The sequence below is a fragment of the Diceros bicornis genome, unplaced genomic scaffold, assembly GCF_020826845.1.
Source record: "Diceros bicornis minor isolate mBicDic1 unplaced genomic scaffold, mDicBic1.mat.cur scaffold_408_ctg1, whole genome shotgun sequence".
Classification (NCBI taxonomy): domain Eukaryota; kingdom Metazoa; phylum Chordata; class Mammalia; order Perissodactyla; family Rhinocerotidae; genus Diceros; species Diceros bicornis.
Genome location: NW_026691277.1, coordinates 30,293 through 52,093, shown reverse-complemented (window position 1 = coordinate 52,093; position 21,801 = coordinate 30,293). Strand labels below are relative to the sequence as shown.

General features: G+C 36.0%; 1 protein-coding gene across 3 annotated transcripts in view; it reads left to right on the top strand.

The window, feature by feature from the left end:
- The window catches only part of LOC131402968 (protein Hook homolog 3), a 99,107-nt gene extending 82,251 nt beyond the window's left edge, over positions 1–16,856 (top strand). For 2 of the 3 annotated variants that reach the window (XM_058537416.1, XM_058537414.1), the window contains 7 exons: positions 1,358–1,445; positions 6,050–6,084; positions 9,579–9,661; positions 10,683–10,783; positions 12,108–12,212; positions 12,377–12,448; positions 16,460–16,856. In XM_058537416.1, coding sequence (XP_058393399.1) covers positions 1,358–1,445; positions 6,050–6,084; positions 9,579–9,661; positions 10,683–10,783; positions 12,108–12,212; positions 12,377–12,448; positions 16,460–16,600 — 625 coding nt within the window. In that variant the 3' untranslated portion in view covers positions 16,601–16,856. Of the gene's footprint in view, positions 1–1,357; positions 1,446–6,049; positions 6,085–9,578; positions 9,662–10,682; positions 10,784–12,107; positions 12,213–12,376; positions 12,449–15,760; positions 15,829–16,459 lie in introns of all 3 variants that reach the window. The other variant, XM_058537415.1, reaches the window with a different exon arrangement.
- The last annotated feature ends 4,945 nt before the right edge of the window (positions 16,857–21,801 follow it).

Genomic DNA, 21,801 nt, shown 5'->3' with positions numbered 1-21,801 from the left:
CCTTCGGTTGGTAATCTGCCATGGACTGTCTTCGTTCCTCTTCCACTCGTCCTCACGTTCTTTCTAATCAATATTATTTATGCTCATGGCTTCAGTTAATTCCAGATGGCTCCCAAATCTGTATGTTCAATTCAGACTTCTCTCTGTGCTTCCAATGCAGATACCTATTTGACAGATATCTCTAGGCACTTCATTTTCAACAAATACAAAATGAGATTCTTTATATTCCTTTCTCAATAAATGGTTCTCAGTAGCTCAAACCAAAATCCTAAGTGTTATTTTTTTATGGCTTGTGTTCTTTTGCTCTTTCAATAGATTTCCTCCTCTGTTCCCTTCTATTTCAGGCATATTTAGTAATAATTGTAATAGCCTCCTCCTAGTCTTCATGCTTGCTCTTTGACCTTTTTTAATACTATCTTCCACTCTCAAACCAAGGTGATCTTTCTAAAATACTGTCTAATCGTGTTTCTCCCTTCTTGCAATCCTTCAACATCACTCAGACCTAGGTAACCAAACGGTCTCCTGGTTGATGAGTGTTGTGTCATAATACCCTAGAGAATTTATGAAGGTTGAGCTCCAGAATCAGCGTTATTAAAGGCTGGCTGAGTTAATTCCAGTTCCAGCCAAAATTTAGAAAGCCAGATTATTGGATAAGTTCCACATACTTTTGCATTTCACACAAGGTTATACCCGACCTCTCCTTTTCTCCTCTGGTTTCATCTCCAGTCATTCTTCCCCTCATAACTTATTCCGCAGTCATACCATTCCTGAACTCACTGTACCCTCTTGTTTTTCTGTGTACTTTGGACATGCTGAATTCTCTGTCTTGAATCCCCTTTGCACCATTATAACCCCATAAATATTTTATTTATTGTTCTAGTCACAATTCAAGTCAAGCCTATCCTGACTCCTCCACAAGTTAGGTGCAGTTCTGGCTCGTTGAGCAGTCGTCATTCCTTTTGTATGCCTCTGTGCACTACGTTGAAGTATTTATCTTGTATTTTCTTTGTTTACATTTTGCCTCCCCACTAAATTCCTTGAGTGCAGAGATCTTTTAGCGCTAGTGCTGAGCATAGTACCTAACACATAGTTTGAATAAACATGTATTAAAGTGAATTTCAGATAAATACATTTGCATAAGTACACCAGTTCAAAAAATGTGTCCACCCGAACACTACCTTGGAAATCGTCATAGAAATTTCAAGCAATACGAAAAATCAGAAAAGTGAGCTACTGCCACTGTAACATGAAGCTTTGTTTTGCTAATTATACTGTCTCTCTAACCAGTATGACAACCTAAGGAAAAGGGCCTAAGTTAAGTCAGCACTTGGAAAATTAATATACATTTGATTTCTAGGCTGGTGAATCAAAGACTTCTGGAAGTACAGTCACAAGTCGAAGAATTGCAAAAATCTTTACAAGATCAAGGATCAAAAGCAGAAGATGTAAGTTTTAATGTGTACCAACCATGTTCCAACAGTTTCACAGTGTTAAGAAAAGCTATAACTTTTATTTTTTATTCGGTAGTCTCTAGCAAAATAATTTATCATTATCTTGGTTATAGAAAAGAAACAATGTTTCCCTTTTACTAACGTTTCTTATAAAAAGGAGCAGACAGTGCTTCATTCTGTCTTTCAGATTGACTCTGCTGGGAATTAGAAGTTCATTTGTAATTATCAGCTAAGGAATTAATTAAGGCTTTGTGTTTTAAATGTGTTCAACTCAGTATTCCAAGTATAGGGTTTTTGGTTCAAAAAATGTTGGTTAGATACTTCGCCTGTTCAAGTAGACATTTTTGATACAAAATTGATATTTAAGAAAATAATGCCATTGCTAGAACCCCACCATCTCTAAATTTCTGAATCCCTCTTACTATCCCCCCCACCACACACACACTCAAATATAAGTTCACTGACCTTTTTTTATATTCCCTTAGAATACTGCATATCTGTCATAGCCCTGCCTGCTTGGCTGGCACACTCCAATCTAGAATATGGTAAATGCGTTGAGCCAGGAGCTAGGTCTTCATCTCCTCATGCTCATCGCCTATCACAGTGCTTGTGTAGCACATAGTAGTCAGTCAATCTCTGATAAAAGTGTAAGTAAATCATATTTTGCAAACCCTTTACATTTAATGTAATTTAATTTACAGTCGACAACAGATCTGCGAGTATAAAGTGCTCAAAAATATTTGTAAAGAGGGGAAAAAAACGAAATTTTAGTGACCAATCTTTGCTTCACCCAGTTGTTTTTTTTCTTTTTATTGGCAGTGTAATTTGCTATGAACCTCTGGCCTTTGAGTACAAACCTATTTTGTTGTTTCCATTGATAGAGTCATTTGGGGGATCACTGTTAAAACTATAGCTATATCTAGTTTCATCCAGCCTTATTAACATAAGAGGGTATAAAAACAAAAGACATCAAAGAAGCTCATCAGTGACCTAATTTTATGAGTTTCTTAAACATAGATCTAGCTTATATTGGCAGCATGCTCTGCTTTCTAAGATCAGTGATTTTAGTTTATCCTTTAATTAATGTGTTGGTAGTTCTTAGATTCCCAGATTGAGTCCCAGTTCCTAAAATTGTCACCAACATTTAAACTATCTTATTCCCTTATTAAATTGTCCTAGTTTACTTTTTTTTTTTTTTTTTTGTGAGGAGATCAGCCCTGTGCTAACATCCGCCAATCCTCCTCTTTTTTTGCTGAGGAAGACGGCCCTGGGCTAACATCGGTGCCTATCTTCCTCCACTTTATATGGGACGCCGCCACAGCATGGCTTACCAAGCAGTGCGTCGGTGCGCGCCCGGGATCCGAACCAGCGAACCCCGGGCCGCCGCAGCGGAGCGCGCGCACTTAACCGCCTGCTCCACCGGGCCGGCCCCCCTAGTTTACTTTTTAAACATATTTTTATCCAGAGGCTAAATCACAAAGAGGTGAAGCAAAAGCACCTTGAATGCATTAAAATATTAGTAAGCTAACTAAGAGTACCTTAGAGATGAACCAAAGGGTCACGTTTCTTAGTTTGGTAAAATCAGTAGGTCCCTTAAACTGAGATGAATGTACACTTCGTTTTAGTCTCTAAAACTTTGAGGAGACTTTTTGTTGATTTGTTATGGTAAAGAGGGGAAGGGCGTATGGTACATGGGAAGTAAAATGGCAGAACATGAGTATCGGCTCAACTTAGTGTTACAGCAATAACCATTGTACTGATTCTCTTACTTCTGCTCAAACATACACAATGGAATTTAGTTTGTAAAGGATATTTTTGCATAATCTGATTAGGTATTACTGTGGTAATCAAATCTAATTAGTATGCTGTGTGCCATTAGTTTAAAAGAACATATTTCAGAAGTGAGATGCCAGCCCTATAAAGTACTATTTGGGTAAATTAGTCAGTTTATTTGACTGTCCAGATGCTAATGAGCTATCTTGCTCTAAGTTCTTGGAAGTTGTCTCAGAGCTTTTTTCTACATATAGAAAAGATTCAGGTAGAAACTTTTCCTGATGATATGCCTCAAAGTGGTTTGGAGAAGTAAATAGGGTGGTACAGGATATGTGGTTCTTTCCCCCAGCAGATTTTTGATATTTTTGTCTTCTCTCTCTCACTAACCTACAGTGTTGCATCTCAGGAGTCTGTCATACTTAGAACAACCTGCCAAATAAATGGAATTGGTCCCCCTGAAGAACCACATAATCTCTGTCTATTTCTGTTATCAAAAGCACAGTCCTTTCATGTGACCTTAAGTCAGAATAGAATGGTTTGCACATTTTTATTATTATTTTTATGTCATTTATTTTTAGCATGGAAGCAGAAAAGCATTGTTATATCCAGTGATATGGATAATTTGAGCTAGCCACAGTGTATAAAACTCCAGAGAACGAGACAGGATGAGGAGAACATAGAAGAAAGAAAAATGTATATTTTTGAAAAAAAATGCATATCTTTTACTTCTGTTCATGAATTACTAAATCGTTCCTTCTATTGGCTGCTATGTTTGCTTCATACTAATATGTCCTCTCTGTCTCTTGGCATGGTTTCTGCTCAAGGCTATTGTAAGTATGGCTTCCTATTCATTTCTATGTATCGAACAGTTTTTTTTATTTATACATTATCTGCCGTCATAGTTGATGGTATTGAAATTTTAAGTTATGGGAATTTTACGCAAAATGAATATACCAATATTACTGGCCTTATAGGTTTGTGTATGCCCTTTATGGTTAAGCTACTTAAAGAATATCAAAAACTTAAGACAGACTAAAGAGAACTCTGCTCTTGTTTTTTGTTTGTTTTTTTTTTCCATCCCACTCTACCCCATTGTTATAATTAGTTTGTTTTAAAAATTATTTTGGGGCCAACCCCATGGCTTAGGGGTTAGGTGCGCACGCTCCGCTGCCGGCGGCCCAGGTTCGGATCCCGGGCGTGCACCGACGCACTGCTTCTCCTGCCGTGCTGAGGCCGTGTCCCACGTACAGCAACTAGAAGGATGTGCAGCTGTGACATACAACTATCTACTGGGGCTTTGGGGGAAAAATAAATAAATTTAAAAAATTTTTTTTAAAATAAAGGAAAGGGTTCAACGACTTAAAAAAAAAAAAATCATTTTGAAGCTAGCTTTCTATCACAGTCTGGCCTCCTCCTGCCACGTATTTTGATAGTAACAGTCCAGTTGGAGAGGCATCACAGCATAGAAAGCTTGGAAGTGAAGACCACGCATAGACTTTGGAGTCTGGCAGACCTGGGTTTTAATCCTGGATCTGCCACTTGAAAGCTAGTGAATGTCTCCCCAGCCTCACCTTCCTCAAGTATGAGATGGGGCTAATATTACTCACTGTTGTGAGGTTAACATGAGACAATGTATATGACATGCTTTAGTGTAGTGCCTGGCATATTAACCACTCATTAAATAATTAGTTTATTATGTATTATCTTAGAATTAAAATTAATTTTTATAGAGCCTAGTCAAAACATAAGTGCAAGTTAAAGTTAAGGTATATAAAAAGTATTTTCATTTTATCCTCTGTACTAAAGAAGGAACAAGCAATAATCGGAAGTTAACAGAGTTATTATCTTTTTGTTATATTTGGGGGAAGCAATGATAGAAGACATTGTGGTCCACTCACCTAACTATAGTTAACATTGAGCGAAGAAGGGAATTTGCAATATTCCGGAGCTGTGTTAGAATGGACCTGAGTAAACAGTTACAGTAATCATTATTGAATAAAGTGACTGAAAATCAAAGGACTAAGTGTGAGGGTTTTCCCCCTCCTCACTGCGATTGATTGATTGGACAATTTGTTTTATAAGCCTATATTAATTGAGTTTGACTGAATTCATTATGTAACCACTTATCTCAAATTGAAATGTTTCATAGAATTCATTAATAATATGTACCCTATAAGTGTTAAGTTTAATTATGAAACCTAGTGGTCCTTTTAGAATGCCATTATTCTTTGCTTATTTTTAGGTCAATTCTGATCTCCTGCTTTTGAGGGGACCCTTTTTTTTTAATATATAATACCCAGTTAAAGCTGCATTCTCCAGCATGTTCTGTGTACACACCATCCTTCAGTTCCCATACTATCACATAAATTATTTGCAACCTCTGCATATTTGTAAATCACTGATTAAGTCAATAAATATTTATGGAAATGCTCCCACACTTCATCATGATACAAGTTAAACAATATAGTAGATTAAAAGTGTCTCAGGGAAAGTCTGTTTTTATTAGAGTTCAACCTGCCTGTTAAGTCCAGGAATATTAGTTCTATACATAAGTGGCCTTTTTATTCATTTCCCTGACTATAAATAGAGAATTCAGATATGCAGTTTCTGGTTGTTTTATTCTGATTGTTATCCTGTATGGACGGCTCTCTCTGTTATCAAAGAGAAATAGACTTGGGTATATTGTGTGTTTCGAGCTCTTTGACAAGACAGATTACTGAGGGCTCACTGAGAGTTAGTTACTACTATGCTCTTAATTTTTAAAAAATAATAATTTATTAGTTAAAATGTTAAGTAATAAATTATTTTTTATTTTCCATTTTCAGTCAGTTCTTCTAAAAAAGAAGCTTGAAGAACATCTGTAAGTACAAAAGCTGTTGAGGCTCATTTTTATATCATCTAGTGAAAATAAGTGTTTTATGTTAGGTGGTTACAGAGTGTCTAAGCAATGGCACGGGTGTCCCTTGAAGATATAGAACATTATAAGGTGCATTCATAGTATCTATAGGATTGTCTCTGCCCAAGGTCCTCAAATCAGAGCAATGACTGCTTTAGAACTGTTTTCCAATGAGATTCCCGGGTTTTATGTCTTCATGACAGTATTTATAATCATAGTTAGGAGTTTGAGACACTCTAGATCAGAAGTCAGAAACCTTTTTCTGTAAAGGGCCAGACAGTAATTACTTTAGGCTTTGCAAGCCATGGTTTGTGTCACAACCACTTAGCTCTGTAGTTGTAACTTGAAAGCAGCCATAGATAATAAGTAAACTAATGTTGTGACTGTGTTCCAATAAAACTTGATGTATGAAAACAGGCAGCAGGCTGAATTTGGCCCAGCTGGAGTTTTCCAGCTCTAGAGTATGGCCCTTGAATTTTTTTAAGTATTATAAGTAATTTTTTAAAGTAATTTTAAGTAATTTTTAAAGTATTATAAGTAATTAATTATAATTAATATATTAACATTATGCTTATTAACAGTAGCAGATTTTCAAACATTTTCTTGAATTGCAAACATATCTGAACATGACTTTTTAATCTAAAAGATGAAATAAATTTTAAAATATTGCATTTGTTTCTCATGAAGAAGAAATCTTCGTCCATCTTTGTCTTGAGCTAAGGTTGACAATGTTAGGAATGTTTTGTAATTTTTCTCGCACCAAGTAACAACCTTAATCCTTCTTATCACTTTCTAGCAAAACTCTCTCCTTGCAAACATTGAGTGTAGGGTGGCCATGAATTGCTAGCCTGTTGGAATTTTACAGTGTCACCCTATGGTAAACCAGGCATCCTCAATACCAGAAATAATTTGACTTGTTCTGTTGAGATTGGAAAGACATTCTGTAGACTGGCAGTTTGCCGCATGCTATCCGATTTTTTTTTTTTTAATGTGGAAAAAGTGAGATACACCTAGCAGCTGACACTTGCTGGCACGTCTAACAATGGGCGGATTGTTAATGTACTAGAGGAGTAGAAATGCTTCCTGGCTGTTGTGAAGTGACCTAGAGTCAGAATCTAGTACTGCATTCTACCCGGTCTTCATTTCCCATTCCTTTATTGCAAAAAATAGAACACCTGCTGTTTCATAAGACTACTGTCTGACCATTGTTCTGTATTGTCATTTACATGGTCAAAAATAGTTTATTTCATCAAAAATAATTTATTAGTGAACATAAAGCCTGTATTCATTTCTGTGGTTGCCATAACAAATTACTACAAACTGGGTGGCTTTTAAAAACAATAGAAATTTATTCCCTAACAGTTCTTGAAGCTAGAAGTCTGAAATCAAGGTGTCAGCAGGATTGGTTCCTTCTGGAGGTTCTAGGGGAGAATCTGTTCCATGCCCCTCTCCTAACTTCTGGTGGCAGCCAACAAGCTTTGGTGTTCCGTGGCTTGTAGACACATTATTCCATTCTCTATCTCCGTCTTCATGTGGCCTTCTAATGAGGACGCCAGTCGTAGGATTTAGGACCCACCCTGATCTAGTATGACCTCACCTTAACTAACTACATCTGCAAAGACCCTGTTTCCACATGTCACATTTACAGGTTCTGGGGAGTTAGGATTCTACCATATCTTTTGGGAAGACACAATTCAACCCACAACGGGGCTCATAGACATCTCAAAAGATGGTCATTCTCATGCAGATTTAAAACTACAATGGAGTCCATTTTAGACACACCAAATTGGTAATTTTTAAGCATCAGACCTACTAAGTATTGCCAAAGATGTTGAGCAATGGTAATTCTCACCCACAGCTGGTATGAGTATACATCAGTTTACTTAGTAAACTTGAATATGCACATATTCTATGACCCATCAGTTCCACTCCCCTATATATTCCCTAGATTCCTATAGATGCTGTTGTCCATGTGTACCAGGGGACTTGTAGAAGAAAGTATGGAAGACCGTTGTTTGTAATCACAGAAAAGTAGAAACAGTACAAATATTACCACTTGTAAAATGATAGTTAGAATGAGGTGTATTCAAACAATACAACGCTATACAGCAGTAAAAATGTGTAAACTAGGGCTAACACATTGACATAGATGAATCTCAGGGACATAATGTTAAGTAAAAAATGGAAGTCACACCACAATACATACAGTATAATTAATGTATAAAGTAAAAATTGGGCAAAATTAAGCAATGTATTATTTAGGAATACACATAAAGGCCCATCACAAAATCATGAGAATGATTAAAATTCCAAATTTTGGTTACTTCTGGGAAGGAGATAGGAACACATGGGACTTCTGAGGTTCAGGGATAATTTCTGTATCTTAACCTGTTTCTTCACTGGGCTTAGTTTTTCTTATTCTTTAAACTATATATATTTATTTTGTGTATATATATATATATATATTTGTGTGTATGTCTATGTGTATGTCACACCCTTGAAAAAGAAAAAGATTTATTAAAGTATTATGCATAGAAAAGACCAGAAATAGACATAACAAAGTACTCTATGTTCTTAGTGTTTTTCTGTATTTTCCAATTTTTGCAGCCTTTTCTCCCTCTCATATTACAGAGTGCCACACTAGGTACTCTATAGGGAGAATTATACATATTATATAAATACCAGGAAAAAACTTCCTGTTCATTCATTTTTTTTACTTCTGTATTAGAATATAGCTTACATGCATTTGTGTACAGTAAAATACACAAATCCTAAGTTTCTAAGTCTACAGCTTAATGAATGTTCTTCTACATATGTAGGTAACACAGATCAACATACAGAATATTTCTGGCAACCGGCCAGGAGTCTTCCTTCTGTCTTCTGATTGATTACATCCCCAAACTCGTCACTGTGCTGATCTCTATCACCTTTCATTAATTTTGATACTTTCTGAACTTCATATAAATGGAATCATAAATGTAATACCCTTTTGTATCTGACTTCCTTTGTTCAACATTCTGTGAGATCCATCCAGGTGGTTGCATGTATCATGAATTTATTCCTTTTCATTGGTATGTAATGTTCTTTCTATTAATTCTTATTTTTAGAACTTCACTTTTTTTTCCAATAAGATTTTGCATTGTAAAACCTCTGCAAAATTTTTAATTTAATTTTTACAATATCCTATTCCTAGAAAAAGATTAAGATCACTAAGTTCTTTGTAGCCTCTCGTGCAGGTTTAGGTAAAAGAAATTACTACTACTTCAAACTCTGGAATTTTTGTCTCTATTTTTTTACTTATTTCAAAGTATATTAAATTCATGTTGGGTTAGTCTTTTCATCTATTTCACAGCACTGTGTGCTATGCAAGTATATTTCAAGAATAAAGAATTTAGATTTTTCATTTGTGGAAAAAATTAGAAAACAGTCGTACGTGACTGTTACATACTTTGTTACAGAGAGAAGCTGCATGAAGCCAATAACGAACTGCAGAAGAAGAGAGCTATTATTGAAGATCTCGAACCAAGATTTAACAACAGCTGTGAGTTTTTCCTAATTGGCATAGTTTTAAATTAGTTAGCCATACATTACCCTAATGATAATGACTTTATATAAAATTACTTCTTTTAGAAATAGGCCCTATTACATATGCTAGCAATTAAAGAATTCGCCTTATTTACAAAAAAAATGTATAATCATCTTCATAATATTTCTTAAATTTCTCATTATAGTTGTGAGTTTTTCCTTAACTATGGATGCTAATGAATATTTTATGAAATTAGTTATTTTAATAGTATAGTTGCATGTGAGTCAGCCAGACTTCTACTTCTATTGATGTTTACACATGTCGGTAGCTTGAGTTTATTAATACTTTTGTGTGGAGGTGGGAGTAGGACACAGACATTTACTTTTTTTTTATTGTGGTAACATATACACAACATAAAAATGACCACTTTAACCATTTTTAGGTGTACATTCACATTATTGTGCAACCACAATCTGTCGCTCGACTATCTGGTATAGTGATGCTGTGCAGCCACCATCTACCTCCAAGAGCTTTCTCATCATCCCAGAGTGAAACTCCATACCCGTTCAACAATAACTCCCCTCTCTCCCCTATGCCCCCAGCCCCTGCTTTCTGTCTCTATGAATTTGACTATTCTAGGGAACTCGTATAAGTGGAATCATGCAATATTTGTCTTTTCATGTCTGGCTTATTTCACTCAGCATAATGTCTTTCATTTTCACCTGGTAATGTCTCCATGTTGTAGCATATATCAGAGGCTGAATAATATTCGATTGTGTGTATTTACCACATTTTGTTTATCCATTCATCCATCAATGGATACTTTTTAATTTATTCACTTCCATACTGGAGTTTTTGTTTATAAGAAAAGCTTTTTGTAAAAAAAAACTATAAATTTTTGTTTTTAAAGAAAATTATATATAGGAATAGACCAAACAGTCTCTCAGAGTTGTTAACTATTTACTATTTTGTCAGTTGAAATATTTTTAAAGTTGTTAGAATCTAAAAAAAAATTTTTTTAATGTCTCATCTGCAGCCTTAAAAATTGAAGAATTACAAGAAGCTTTACGGAAGAAAGAAGAGGAAATGAAGCAAATGGAAGAACGATACAAAAAATACTTAGAGAAAGCCAAAAGTGTAAGTATGAATTTGTGGGTATCTTCCTCTACTTTCTGATCGTGTTTCACTGACTCCTCAGAATACAGTGCACGTACAGTGACTTTTCACATAGAGAGCCATCAGGAAAAGATCAAGAACTACCAAGAGGAAAATGTATGTAGGAAATAAGTGGCAGTCACTACCCGAGCTAGTAATCAAAAGTAGCTACATTAATGGTAGGACAACCAACATCTTGTGCCTCTTGATGGAGTATTTAACTGATAATATTTAACCTGAATCTAAGCAATCTTATAGATCTAACTTCCAGTTCCCAGGGAAAATGAGCTTATTGGAACAAAATAAATAGCACCTTCAGGAAATCATCAGATAAATCCAGAATTTGGGATAGAAGTCAATGTTATGAAAAACAAAAATAGGCAGTGGAGTGTGGGGGAGCATAAGAGCCAAAGGGACCTAAATACCAAATGCAATGCATTAATATTTGAGTCCTGGATCGGGGGCAGAAAGGGCAGTTGTAAAAGACATTGTGGAGACACCTGTGGAAATGTGGATTTGGACTGAATAGTGATGATTTATAAAATTATTTCTTACAGATGACAATGGTATTGTGATTATGTAGGGGAATGTCCTCAGTCTAAGGAGATGCATGTTGAAGTATTTAAGAGTTATGTGTCGTTAAGTCTGCAGATTACTTTAAAATAGTCCCTGAAACAAGCATGCATGTGTGTGTGTGGAGAGAGAGCAAGAAATCAAATGTGGCAGTGCAGCTGTGGGTGAATCTGGGTTAAAGGAAAAGAATTTTTTTTGTGCTGCTCTTTCAAGTTTTCTATAGATTTGGTCACTTTTGATAGTAAAAAAATTGGGCCACAAAGCAAAAAGACTTTCTCGGAAGACCTCTTAGTTGGTCAGCTAGAATTGCATCACATGGCCATGCGTAAACTGAGGCGCTGGCAGAGGAGGAGACGGACCACAGTGACAGGCTTTTAAACCAGCAGGACCTGCCGCTAAGTACACGTCTGGTCAGGGGTGGAGGGCTAGCTGAACCAAATCAGAGGAAAGGAAAAGGAGAGACAGCTGTCAGTAGTGTCTGCTGTAGTATTATTTATTAGTTTTAAGCCAGAATTACTTCTTATAATTGATTCTTTTACATAATTAAAAAGTTTTATATAATTAAAAGTTGCAACAATTGAATATTATTTCATACATTCAAATTTTAAAGGATCCTTGGAAGATAGCTTTTGATTCACATAAGCTTTACCCTTTGAGTGTTTTTTTTTAAGTGCTTCTTTAGATGTTACATTCTTTGAGACTTTTTAAATTTTTCTTTTATTGCTTTTTGCAGGTTATCCGTACTTTAGATCCTAAACAGAATCAAGGAGCAGCACCAGAAATACAGGCTCTTAAAAATCAGCTCCAGGAACGGGACCGACTGTTCCATTCATTAGAGGTAGTTTACTATACTATACAACAAGATATTTGATTTTTGATTCTTTATTTTCTAGGAGCCTTCCTATATACAATCGTATCCATTCATTTAGACAGTTAATTGTGAGTTTTATTGATATTGAATTGTTTTCTATCTTTAAATGTTTACATGTGCTTGTTTTTTAGAAAGAATATGAGAAAACAAAGAGTCAGAGAGAGATGGAGGAGAAATATATTGTTAGTGCCTGGTACAATATGGTAAGAAAATAATACTTCGAAACATATTGCGAGTTCAGTGAATATATACTCCCTTGACTGTAGAAGTAATTCTACCAAATGAATCTGGAAGTAATTGCTGTTCTAACACACATTAACAAAATCTTAATGCTAACCTTAGGATTGAAAAGCAGATAAGAGAACCACCATATAAACAGGGTTAGGGCCTTCCAAACACATCATTAACTCTAGAGGATAGAATCAGTTGGATTTCTGTCCCTCAGAACCATTTTATTCTAGGGGAAAGGGACTGTAATGACATCTACACACAGTTGCAGTAGCTTTTGTTTTGTGGGGCTATTTCAGTGCCTTTGCAGGAGTGGTACATACACTGAGGATGCTTTAACTATCTCATTTGTGGTTGTTGGTAGTTAGTGCCATCCTCTCATCTTCCGGCGCTGTATCAGACAATGCTCCGCTGCTATTCATAGGGTTTTCATGGACAGTTTTTCAGAAGTGGGTGGCCAGGTCCTTTCTCCTTCTCTGTCTTAGTCTGGAAGCTCTGCTGAAGCCTGTCCACCATGGGTGACCCTGCTGGTATTTGAAATACCGGTGGCATAGCTTTCAGCATCACAGCAACACGCAGCCACCACAGTATGACAACCGACAGACAAGTGGTGTGGTTCCCTGACCAGAAATGAACCCAGGCTGTGGCTGTGTGAGTGCAGTATCTTAACCATTAGATCACCAGAGCTGGCTAACTATCTCATAGGGTTTGGAAATTTTTCTAATAGGTGTAACAGTGTTAGACCCTAAACGACTAAAGGTTCTGAGATTGAATTTTCCAACACAAAAAAACTTTAAACATATTGCGGGGGAAAATAAATGCCTATCACCATTTAGACTTCAGTAAGAGTTCCTGGATATAAATAGCTGTGAATTTTTAAGAATGCTGTACTTTTTTTAGTACTTTTTTCTAGACTTTTTGTTGTCTTTTTCTTCTTTGTTCTTCTTTGTAAGACCACTTCTGCCTTTTCAAAATGTTATTTGCCTAAGACAGGAAATTGGACCAGATTCTTTTCATCAACCCCCTCTGACTCTATAGTTGTGTTATTGGCACAATGCCATTGTTTCTGTTTTATGGTTATAATTGACACTGTGTTTTAAAGGTTAGTATCCCAGGCATCCTAATAATGTGATTTAATCTTTGTCAAAAATTCATACAATTTTATGACATGTCCTCATTTATATTTGCCTTGGTTAAAACTACATATTTAAGGAGCCAGCCCCATGGCCTAGTGGTTAAGTTCGGCACACTCCGCTTCAGTGGCCCAGGGTTTACGGGTTCGGATCCCAGGCATAGACCTACACCACTCATCAAGCCATGCTGTAGTGGCAACCCACATACAAAATAGAGGAAGATTGGCACAGATGTTAGCCCAGGGCCACTCTTCCTCAAGCAAAAAGAGGAAGATTGGCAACAAATGTTAGCTCAAGGCCAATCTTCCTCACCAAAAAAAAAAAACTACATATTTAAGATTCTATCACAATTTTTAAAAACAAAAGAGGAAATCATATTGTGTTTAGAATACTATTATTAACAAATAGAGATTTCTTGAAAATTAAAATTTAGGGCCAGCCCCATGGCTTAGCGGTTAAGTGCATGCGCTCTGCTACTTCGGATCCCGGGCGCACACCGACGCACTGCTTCTCTGGCCATGCTCAGGCCGCGTCCCACATACAGCAACTAGAAGGATGTGCAACTATGACATACAACTATCTGCTGGGGCTTTGGGGAAAAAAAGGAGGAGGATTGGCAATAGATGTTAGCTCAGAGCCGGTCTTCCTCTGCAAAAAGGGGAGGATTAGCACGGATGTTAGCTCAGGGCTGATCTTCCTCACAAAAAAAATTAAAATAAAATATAAAAAAAAATCAATTAATGCAAATTCATGATTTAAAAAGAAAATTAAAATTTAAAAAATAGGGAAAGATCTGTATATTTAAGGAAATTCTCGAGGAACTAGTCCTGCCTCGACCTGTTCTATTACCTCTTTGTCCTCTTTATTTTTTTTTGTTTTTTGTGAGGGAGATCAGCCCTGAGCTAACATCCATGCTAATCCTCCCCTTTTTTGCTGAGGAATACTGGCTCTGAGCTAACATCTATTGCCAATCCTCCTCCTTTTTTTTTTTTCTTCCCCAAAGCCCCAGTAGATAGTTGTATGTCATAGTTACACATCCGTCCAGTTGCTGTATGTGGGACGCCGCCTCAGCATGGCCGGAGCAGCGGTGCCTCGGTGCGCATCTGGGATCCCAACCCCGGGCTGCCAGTAGCGGAGCGCGCGCACCCAACCACTAAGCCACCGGGCCGGCCCCTCTTTGTCCTCTTTAAAAGTTAGCATTAGTGATCTTGGAGCTCTGCCCCTCAATCCTTATTAGTAATTTCATTTTTTTATTTTTTTGGTGAGGAAGATTGGCCCTGAGCTAACATCCATGCCAGTCTTCCTCTACTTTGTATGTGGGATGCTACCACCACATGGCTTGACAAGCAGTGTGTAGGTGTGCACGTGGGATCCAAACCCACAAACCTGGGCTGCCAAAGCAGAGCACACAAACTCAACCACTACACCAGCGGGCCAGCCCAGTAATTTCATATTCCTGATTGATTTTTATAACTTCACATATTGTGTTTCTTATGGAACCACATTTATTTATCCTGTGATATGGTATTAAAGAATAGTCCTAATTTTCAGCTCTCCACAGAGTGAAGGAGTAACTCCAAGTAGACTCACACAAGTTATTTTCAGATTAGATAGCCAGAAACAGCTTCATTCCATACATTTAGGAAGTTTTGCGTCTCAGACAACTAAAATGGAAAGGAAGGTGTCGAGTACTGGGAAAAGGTACTAAGTATCTCAGAGAATGGCCTTGTGATAGACATGAGGTCTTAAAAGTGTGTGAAGAATTTGAATGAGTTGCTTGGAATGTAGAAGTCAAAAAATTAGTATGTTTTAAATAAAATATAATCGTTAATATAAGTAGCCAAATTAGTAAGTTAAAGATTGCCAATAGAGGTTTGTTAATTTTATTAAATCCTTAAATGCTTTGATTTTAAATTGAGTAGAAAACATGTGCTGGATTTTCTCACTGGGAAAATGGAGGAATGTTGTGTATTTGGATACACATGATAGACTGAAATTCTGTTAAAAATGCAAAGCCGTGACCAGCTTCCACTTGCTGCCATCAGTTTACGTGTATGCCATCATTGGGGAGATTAAATGGTAGCTCTCAGCTCTTAATGTTTTTCTGGCTTATTAATAAGTACCAAAACCACTTTTCTCCTGATCTGTTCATAGCCTTGCATTGTTGTTATTCCTGCACGTTTAGAGAACGCATCCCCAGAGGTTTCCTCCGTCCTGTAAAGGTACTCTGGGCCCAACAATTGTGGCTCCTCTCCCTTCTAAGCTAGTAGGCCATCCTTCTCCTGTCTTCAAGAAAGACCCCTTGCTCTCAGTTGGGCCCTCGGGCTGTGGGCTGTCAGGAACTTTTCTTAATTTGTTTGAGAATACAAGTCTGCCTGAAGTGAAGAAAAACAGCATGGTGGTATGTATTATACATAGTGTGTCTTTCCACCTCAAGAAACAAGTGTGTTGTGTTTTTCCATTCTAAATAAGCCCTATGAATTCCACAACCCCATGTGAATCAATTGCTACCAATCAATTTCACTTTTTTTCTTGGGAAATCACTTTATACATTTGATTGGAAAGGGAAGTATATATGATTGAGTATGGGTAATGTATTCCAAAAATCTGTCTTATCTGTTGTTTTGGTTATTGTAACTTCAGAAAATTAAGCCTTAATTTTTCCAAAGGAAGATTTGTACGTAATTGTTGGAACTAAAATGTCTCTATAAGATTTTAATCTGTAATGAGCAGAATTAACATTCCTAATTGTGCCTTATGATGCTATGTAACAAATTCTGCATGATGAAATTTTCTTTTGTGAGAGTATGTTCCGCTATTTTTTCGTTGATGACTTTTTTTTCTATGTTATAGGGAATGACTCTGCATAAAAAGGCAGCTGAAGACAGACTTGCTAGTACAGGTTCAGGGCAGTCGTTTCTGGCTAGGCAAAGACAAGCAACCAGCACAAGAAGATCTTACCCGGGCCATGTTCCACCAGCCACAGCAAGGTAGACAAGACTTGCCGTTAGAGTAAAAACACCCTGCATTCAAAGCATACTTCTGTTACATGTAACAACATTTCAGGAAATTCAGCCAGCTTATTATTTGTCTCTATTTTATGTTACTATTTAGTTGTTTCTCATTTGAAGACTTTCTCTTGTATCTATAATGTATTATTTCTTGGTCCTTTATTTTGTAGTCCTTTCAGTTCCTTTTAATGTGCCAAAAATTTTTAAATGCCCAATTAAAAGTGTTGTTTAATAGTGTAGTACTTTTCTTTGTATGAAAATGTCCTTTCTCCAATGATGTAGGCTTTGTAATGAATTAGATTTTCTGCCAATAATTGATATACAATTTATATTCTTTATTGTGCCTCTGTGTTATCATGCTTTATAAGAATGTCTGTTTAAAGGGAATTAATCTTTTTATGATGTATTAATCTGTTTTCAATTGTTTTCCAGATGCACTTCAAGTAACTTGCATATTTAGTGTATAAAATGGTTAGCAAGTGCACTTTTTGCAAAGACAAATATATTGGCAGAGGTGCTAATCAGATCTTACCTAAAGCACCTGACAGAATTATTTAGAGAAAAAAATGAGTTTTCACATTGTTTTATAGGAGATTAAATTTGTCCGAAGATTTGGAAACTATTTTTAAAACATAAATACATAGAATTTCATTATTTCCTGCTATCTTGTCTGCTGGCAGAAGTGAATGCATTGATTAGGTTATTTGGGGAGAAATTACAAAAGAAAAAAATCTGGCAGTGCATTAGTTTTTTCTTGTTTTGGAATATTATAGTAACTGAGAATCAAATCCTGGCAATGTGGCAGACATTTATAATTTCAGTTGCCCTCCACATCTAAAAGATTTATTTTTCATATACTCACAAGTAATAGGTAGCCTTACCTTTTGGGCAATTTCCTTGTTGACTTACACCTCATTTGTTTTACTTTTTCCTTAATATAAACTCTTCTATTTCTCAATAATTCCTGATACCTAACATCTTCATATCAGTCATTAAGATCAATAAGTGACTTCTTGTATGTGATGTTATGACAGGTCTCTCTTACATTTTTCTTAATTCTATGTACTAGTCCAAGAATTTGCTACTGAATAGATTCTCTTGGGTATTTGGTTGCCTCAAAGTGCTTAGATTTGTTGACAGATTGTAAACCATGTTTTATATTGACAATGGCTGTCAAGTAATAATGATTGTAAAGCACTCTATGTAAGGTGCTATATAAATGCAAAATACTCATTTGGAAATGAAATGCCTCTGCCTAACTTTCCCTATTGACTTAAGTATTTGATCCCAAATTATATTTAAGTTCCCGTGCAGCCTTTTTCTTGAACCACAGCCCATTTTTTTAAAAGCAAAAAATTACTGAAATTAGGTTGATTTTGTTTGTTTGTTTTTGTTTTTAGATACGTCATCTAATTAAGAGGATTTTATTTCATGTACTTGCTATTTGGAAGTTCAGGTTTCATTTAGTTTTGTATATTAAATACAAATGAATAACTTTAAATCAAGCTAAATGTAATTAAGAATTTTCAGAAACTGTATGCCAGTGTTTGATTTTAAATCCTTACTTCCTTTTTAATAAGAAAATTGACCTAAAAATTAGTAGTATTTTCATTTGTCCTCAGAAACTGTACTTGAAGAAAAGTATTAGAATATACACAGAAATGACTCCATGCATTGTGCTAATTTTTTTTTTTCTTTTTGTGAGGAAGATCGGCCCTGAGCTAACATCCGATGCCAATCCTCCTCTTTTTGCTGAGGAAGACTGGCCCTGGGCTAACATCCATGCCCATCTTCCTCTACTTTATATGGGACGCCGCCACAGCATGGCCTGACAAGCGGTGTGTTGGTGCGCGCTGGGGATCCGAACCCTGGCCGCCAGAGACGGAGCGCACGCACTTAACCGCTCTGCCACTGGGCCGGCCCCATGTGTTAATTAAGTCCAGAAGTCTGAGCGCAGTGTGAATCTTCTGCCTGATCAGAACATAAAGCAGGAAGAATTAGTAATAATGGAAAGAACCACGTGAGTAGAATGTATTGTGGGGTTTCAGGAGGCTAAGCAGACCTAATCAACATAGGAAGTTTTGACAATAAAAGATGAAAAACAATTTAAGATGGTTCTTACCCTCACCTCCTTATTGCACAAATGACATAAGGCTTCAACTGTCTTAAAACAGAGCATGAGTACTAACCTTGGTAAAATTAAAATTATTGGGAACTTATACCCACAGACTAAGATAGATGAAGATAAAAGAGTCTGTGAACTATTCATTAAATGGAACCTATGCCTTGAGATAAGAGGTTTTAGTTTTAGTGTTCTATTTGCTGCCCCAGTCCTGGTCCCCTTCCCACCCGACTACTCAGATATACTGCTCTAAATGGGTTGGAAAGGTGCCAAGCTTTTAGAAGGAAGTTGACTTATTTTTCTTCAGCCTCTGCTGCATGCTATTATTTTGGTGTTTACATTCATAACTTTCACTGTCCTTTACTGTACCTTTAAAGTGCAGTGTATTAGTTTCATTACATAGAAGAAATTATATTTCTAAACATTCTATGATGTTTAAAAAAAAAAGAGCAGGAATAAAACTTTAACAGCGACAATCCTGTTTGCCTTGCCTAGCTTTGGACAGGATTTATGAAATTTCTGTTTTTCCAGTAATGATTAAGAATTTTTCAGAAGGTTTGTGATGATTCATGGTCTAGCTGGAAGTTAAAAAGCAGTGGGTGCTTTATCTAGATGTGAGCTGTGTTGTGCTATCTTTTCACAACCCCCTGGATATGGTCGCTTCGTGAAGCCACCGTTGGCTGGACAGGGGAGCTAGTCCCGGCCTCAGCAGTGGCGTAAGGCCAGTGTTACTGCATTAGGTTGGGGTGAGCCATCACCCAGTATCCAAATTCTTATAAACAAAAAGCTGCTTTTCTGTTTTTCTTCTAAGCAGGGTAAGAAAATACAACGTAAATAACTAAAGAATATTAAAGCATAACTTTTATGTTCTGCAGTGTGTATTTAAAAAGTTTGTAATGGGAAAAAAAAAATCCAGCAAATATAGTAGTTTGCCACATCTAAAAAAGAAAATAAATAATACAGTTGTGTATATCTTAAAAGAACTTTCAAAACTCGATTATATCTTTTTATCATTTGTCTAATTACTTGATAATAACCAAGAAAAAGAAGTCCCTAAATAAAAGACCCATGTTCCAAAATTGATCAAGATTGAATTGTTTCTATTAGATAACCCTAGCCTCGTAAATTGGCTTAATGGGATGGTTAGATTATAATAATAATAATATTGTCATCTGTAATTTTGTCGAGATTTTGTTGTTTTTTTATATAATGGAAGCTCAATTGTACAAAATTAAGCTAAATATTATCCAGTCAGAAACATCAGCCTGTATATTTCATTAGTTCTCACAAAGGCATGGAAATCCACGCTGTGCCGATGGATCGGCAGTGAGTGATTGTGTAGTGAAAGACGAGTTAGGTTGAAGAAGAGAGAGATTTTATTTATGAGCTACTTGACTCACATCTCCTTTTCAATAGCAGTTTTGCTTATTCTTGTTAACTAATGATACAAAATATTTTTGAGTGTCTCTTGCTCTTAGACAAGCATTCATCTTTTAAAGATAACACCACGTTAAAAACTTGAAAATCTTTATCCCAGTATAAGAATTATCTTGAAACAAAAACCTAAATTTTTAAAATTATCTTAACTCTCTGCATTTCATCTCCAATTGTGATATCTCAGACTCCAGGAATGTTAGTTATCCCCAGTTGGAACATGTGAGATTTAGCCACAGCTATTGTAATCCTAGCTAGTTTACAGCCACGTGGATAAGACCATCTTTGATCCTAAAGTGAGAGGAAAGTACTTGACATCTTGCCTTTTGCTAAGGGCAAAATAACAACATCAAGACAAAATGCTTTCTGCTGTCTATTCATTAAACTATGGAAGAATATTTTGACTTCTTATCCTCACATTATGAAGGGACTCTGCCTAGAAATGGCTGTGGAGCTGATGTAGCATTGTACTTCTCAGCAGTGGGGCCTGTGTGATGCCCTGAAGTAGATGGAAGAGAGTACTGAGCAAGATAAGATGGGGCATCAGAATCTTCAAGAAGGATTTTAGCATGTTTTTTATTTTTCCCTTTTTATGAGTTAAAAAGGTTTTCCATTCAATAAAAATAATCTCTTTTCCTGTAGTCGCAGCTGTCAAAATGGCAGCTTATTTGGTAGTTGTACAGCCCAGTTTCATTACATTTAGAAAACAGTTTCAGAGCTTATTCTTTGTAACTATAATCATTCAAATATTTTATATCATGAAGTTTTTATATGAGGAAGGCTATTCTCAATGTATCTGTCATCCAGTTTTTTTACTTTCTATAAAACATATTTAAATAATAATTGGTGTATGTTCCTTTTATTGAAAATTTTGAAAATGTTTTATTATCCAATTTCAGAACAATAATTTTACTGTTCTAAAGTTTTGCAATAAATACTTTTCACTTCTTAGAAGCCTAGAAAACACAAAATAATTTGCTACTGGCACAGCTAATGTCTACCTGTCCCCATTTCCCCAAATTACGGAAGTATTAATATTTAGCTTCCTTTTTATAAAATGAAGGACAGCACAAATATGATGACGTCCGTCTCTTTTAAGTCATTGAGTATGTTCCTGGGAAGTCTGTAGTGATTATTTTGTTTTTAAACAGGCTTTTATCAATCCAATTCACATATATTATCTTTATGAATATAAAAACTTATAAAATTTATATTTAATGTTGTCTTGAAACATGAATATACTTGGATTCTTCACATTGCACTTAAAGTGATAGAGAAGGGATATTAGTTTATTTGAGAAACCAGAGACCTGAACCTAATTATGGCAAGTATATGAGTTTTGGCAATTGTGGGGGATCTGTAAGTGTTTCCTTACAATTATGTATCAGCAATTACTTGATGTCTCTTTTCAGTATTTTTCTGTTTTCTTATATTTCTTATATATAAGAAATATTTTATTATCTTTCTTATATTAATATTCTGTAAGATTAGGTTTGTACGCTGTATATAAGTGAGCATAGAAATCTGAGAAGTGACAGAAGGCTGTTAAGGCAAATCCATTCCTAGCAAGTAGAATGGATTTTTGGGATAAGAAATGGCCTAATTATAAACAAATATCCATGCAATGG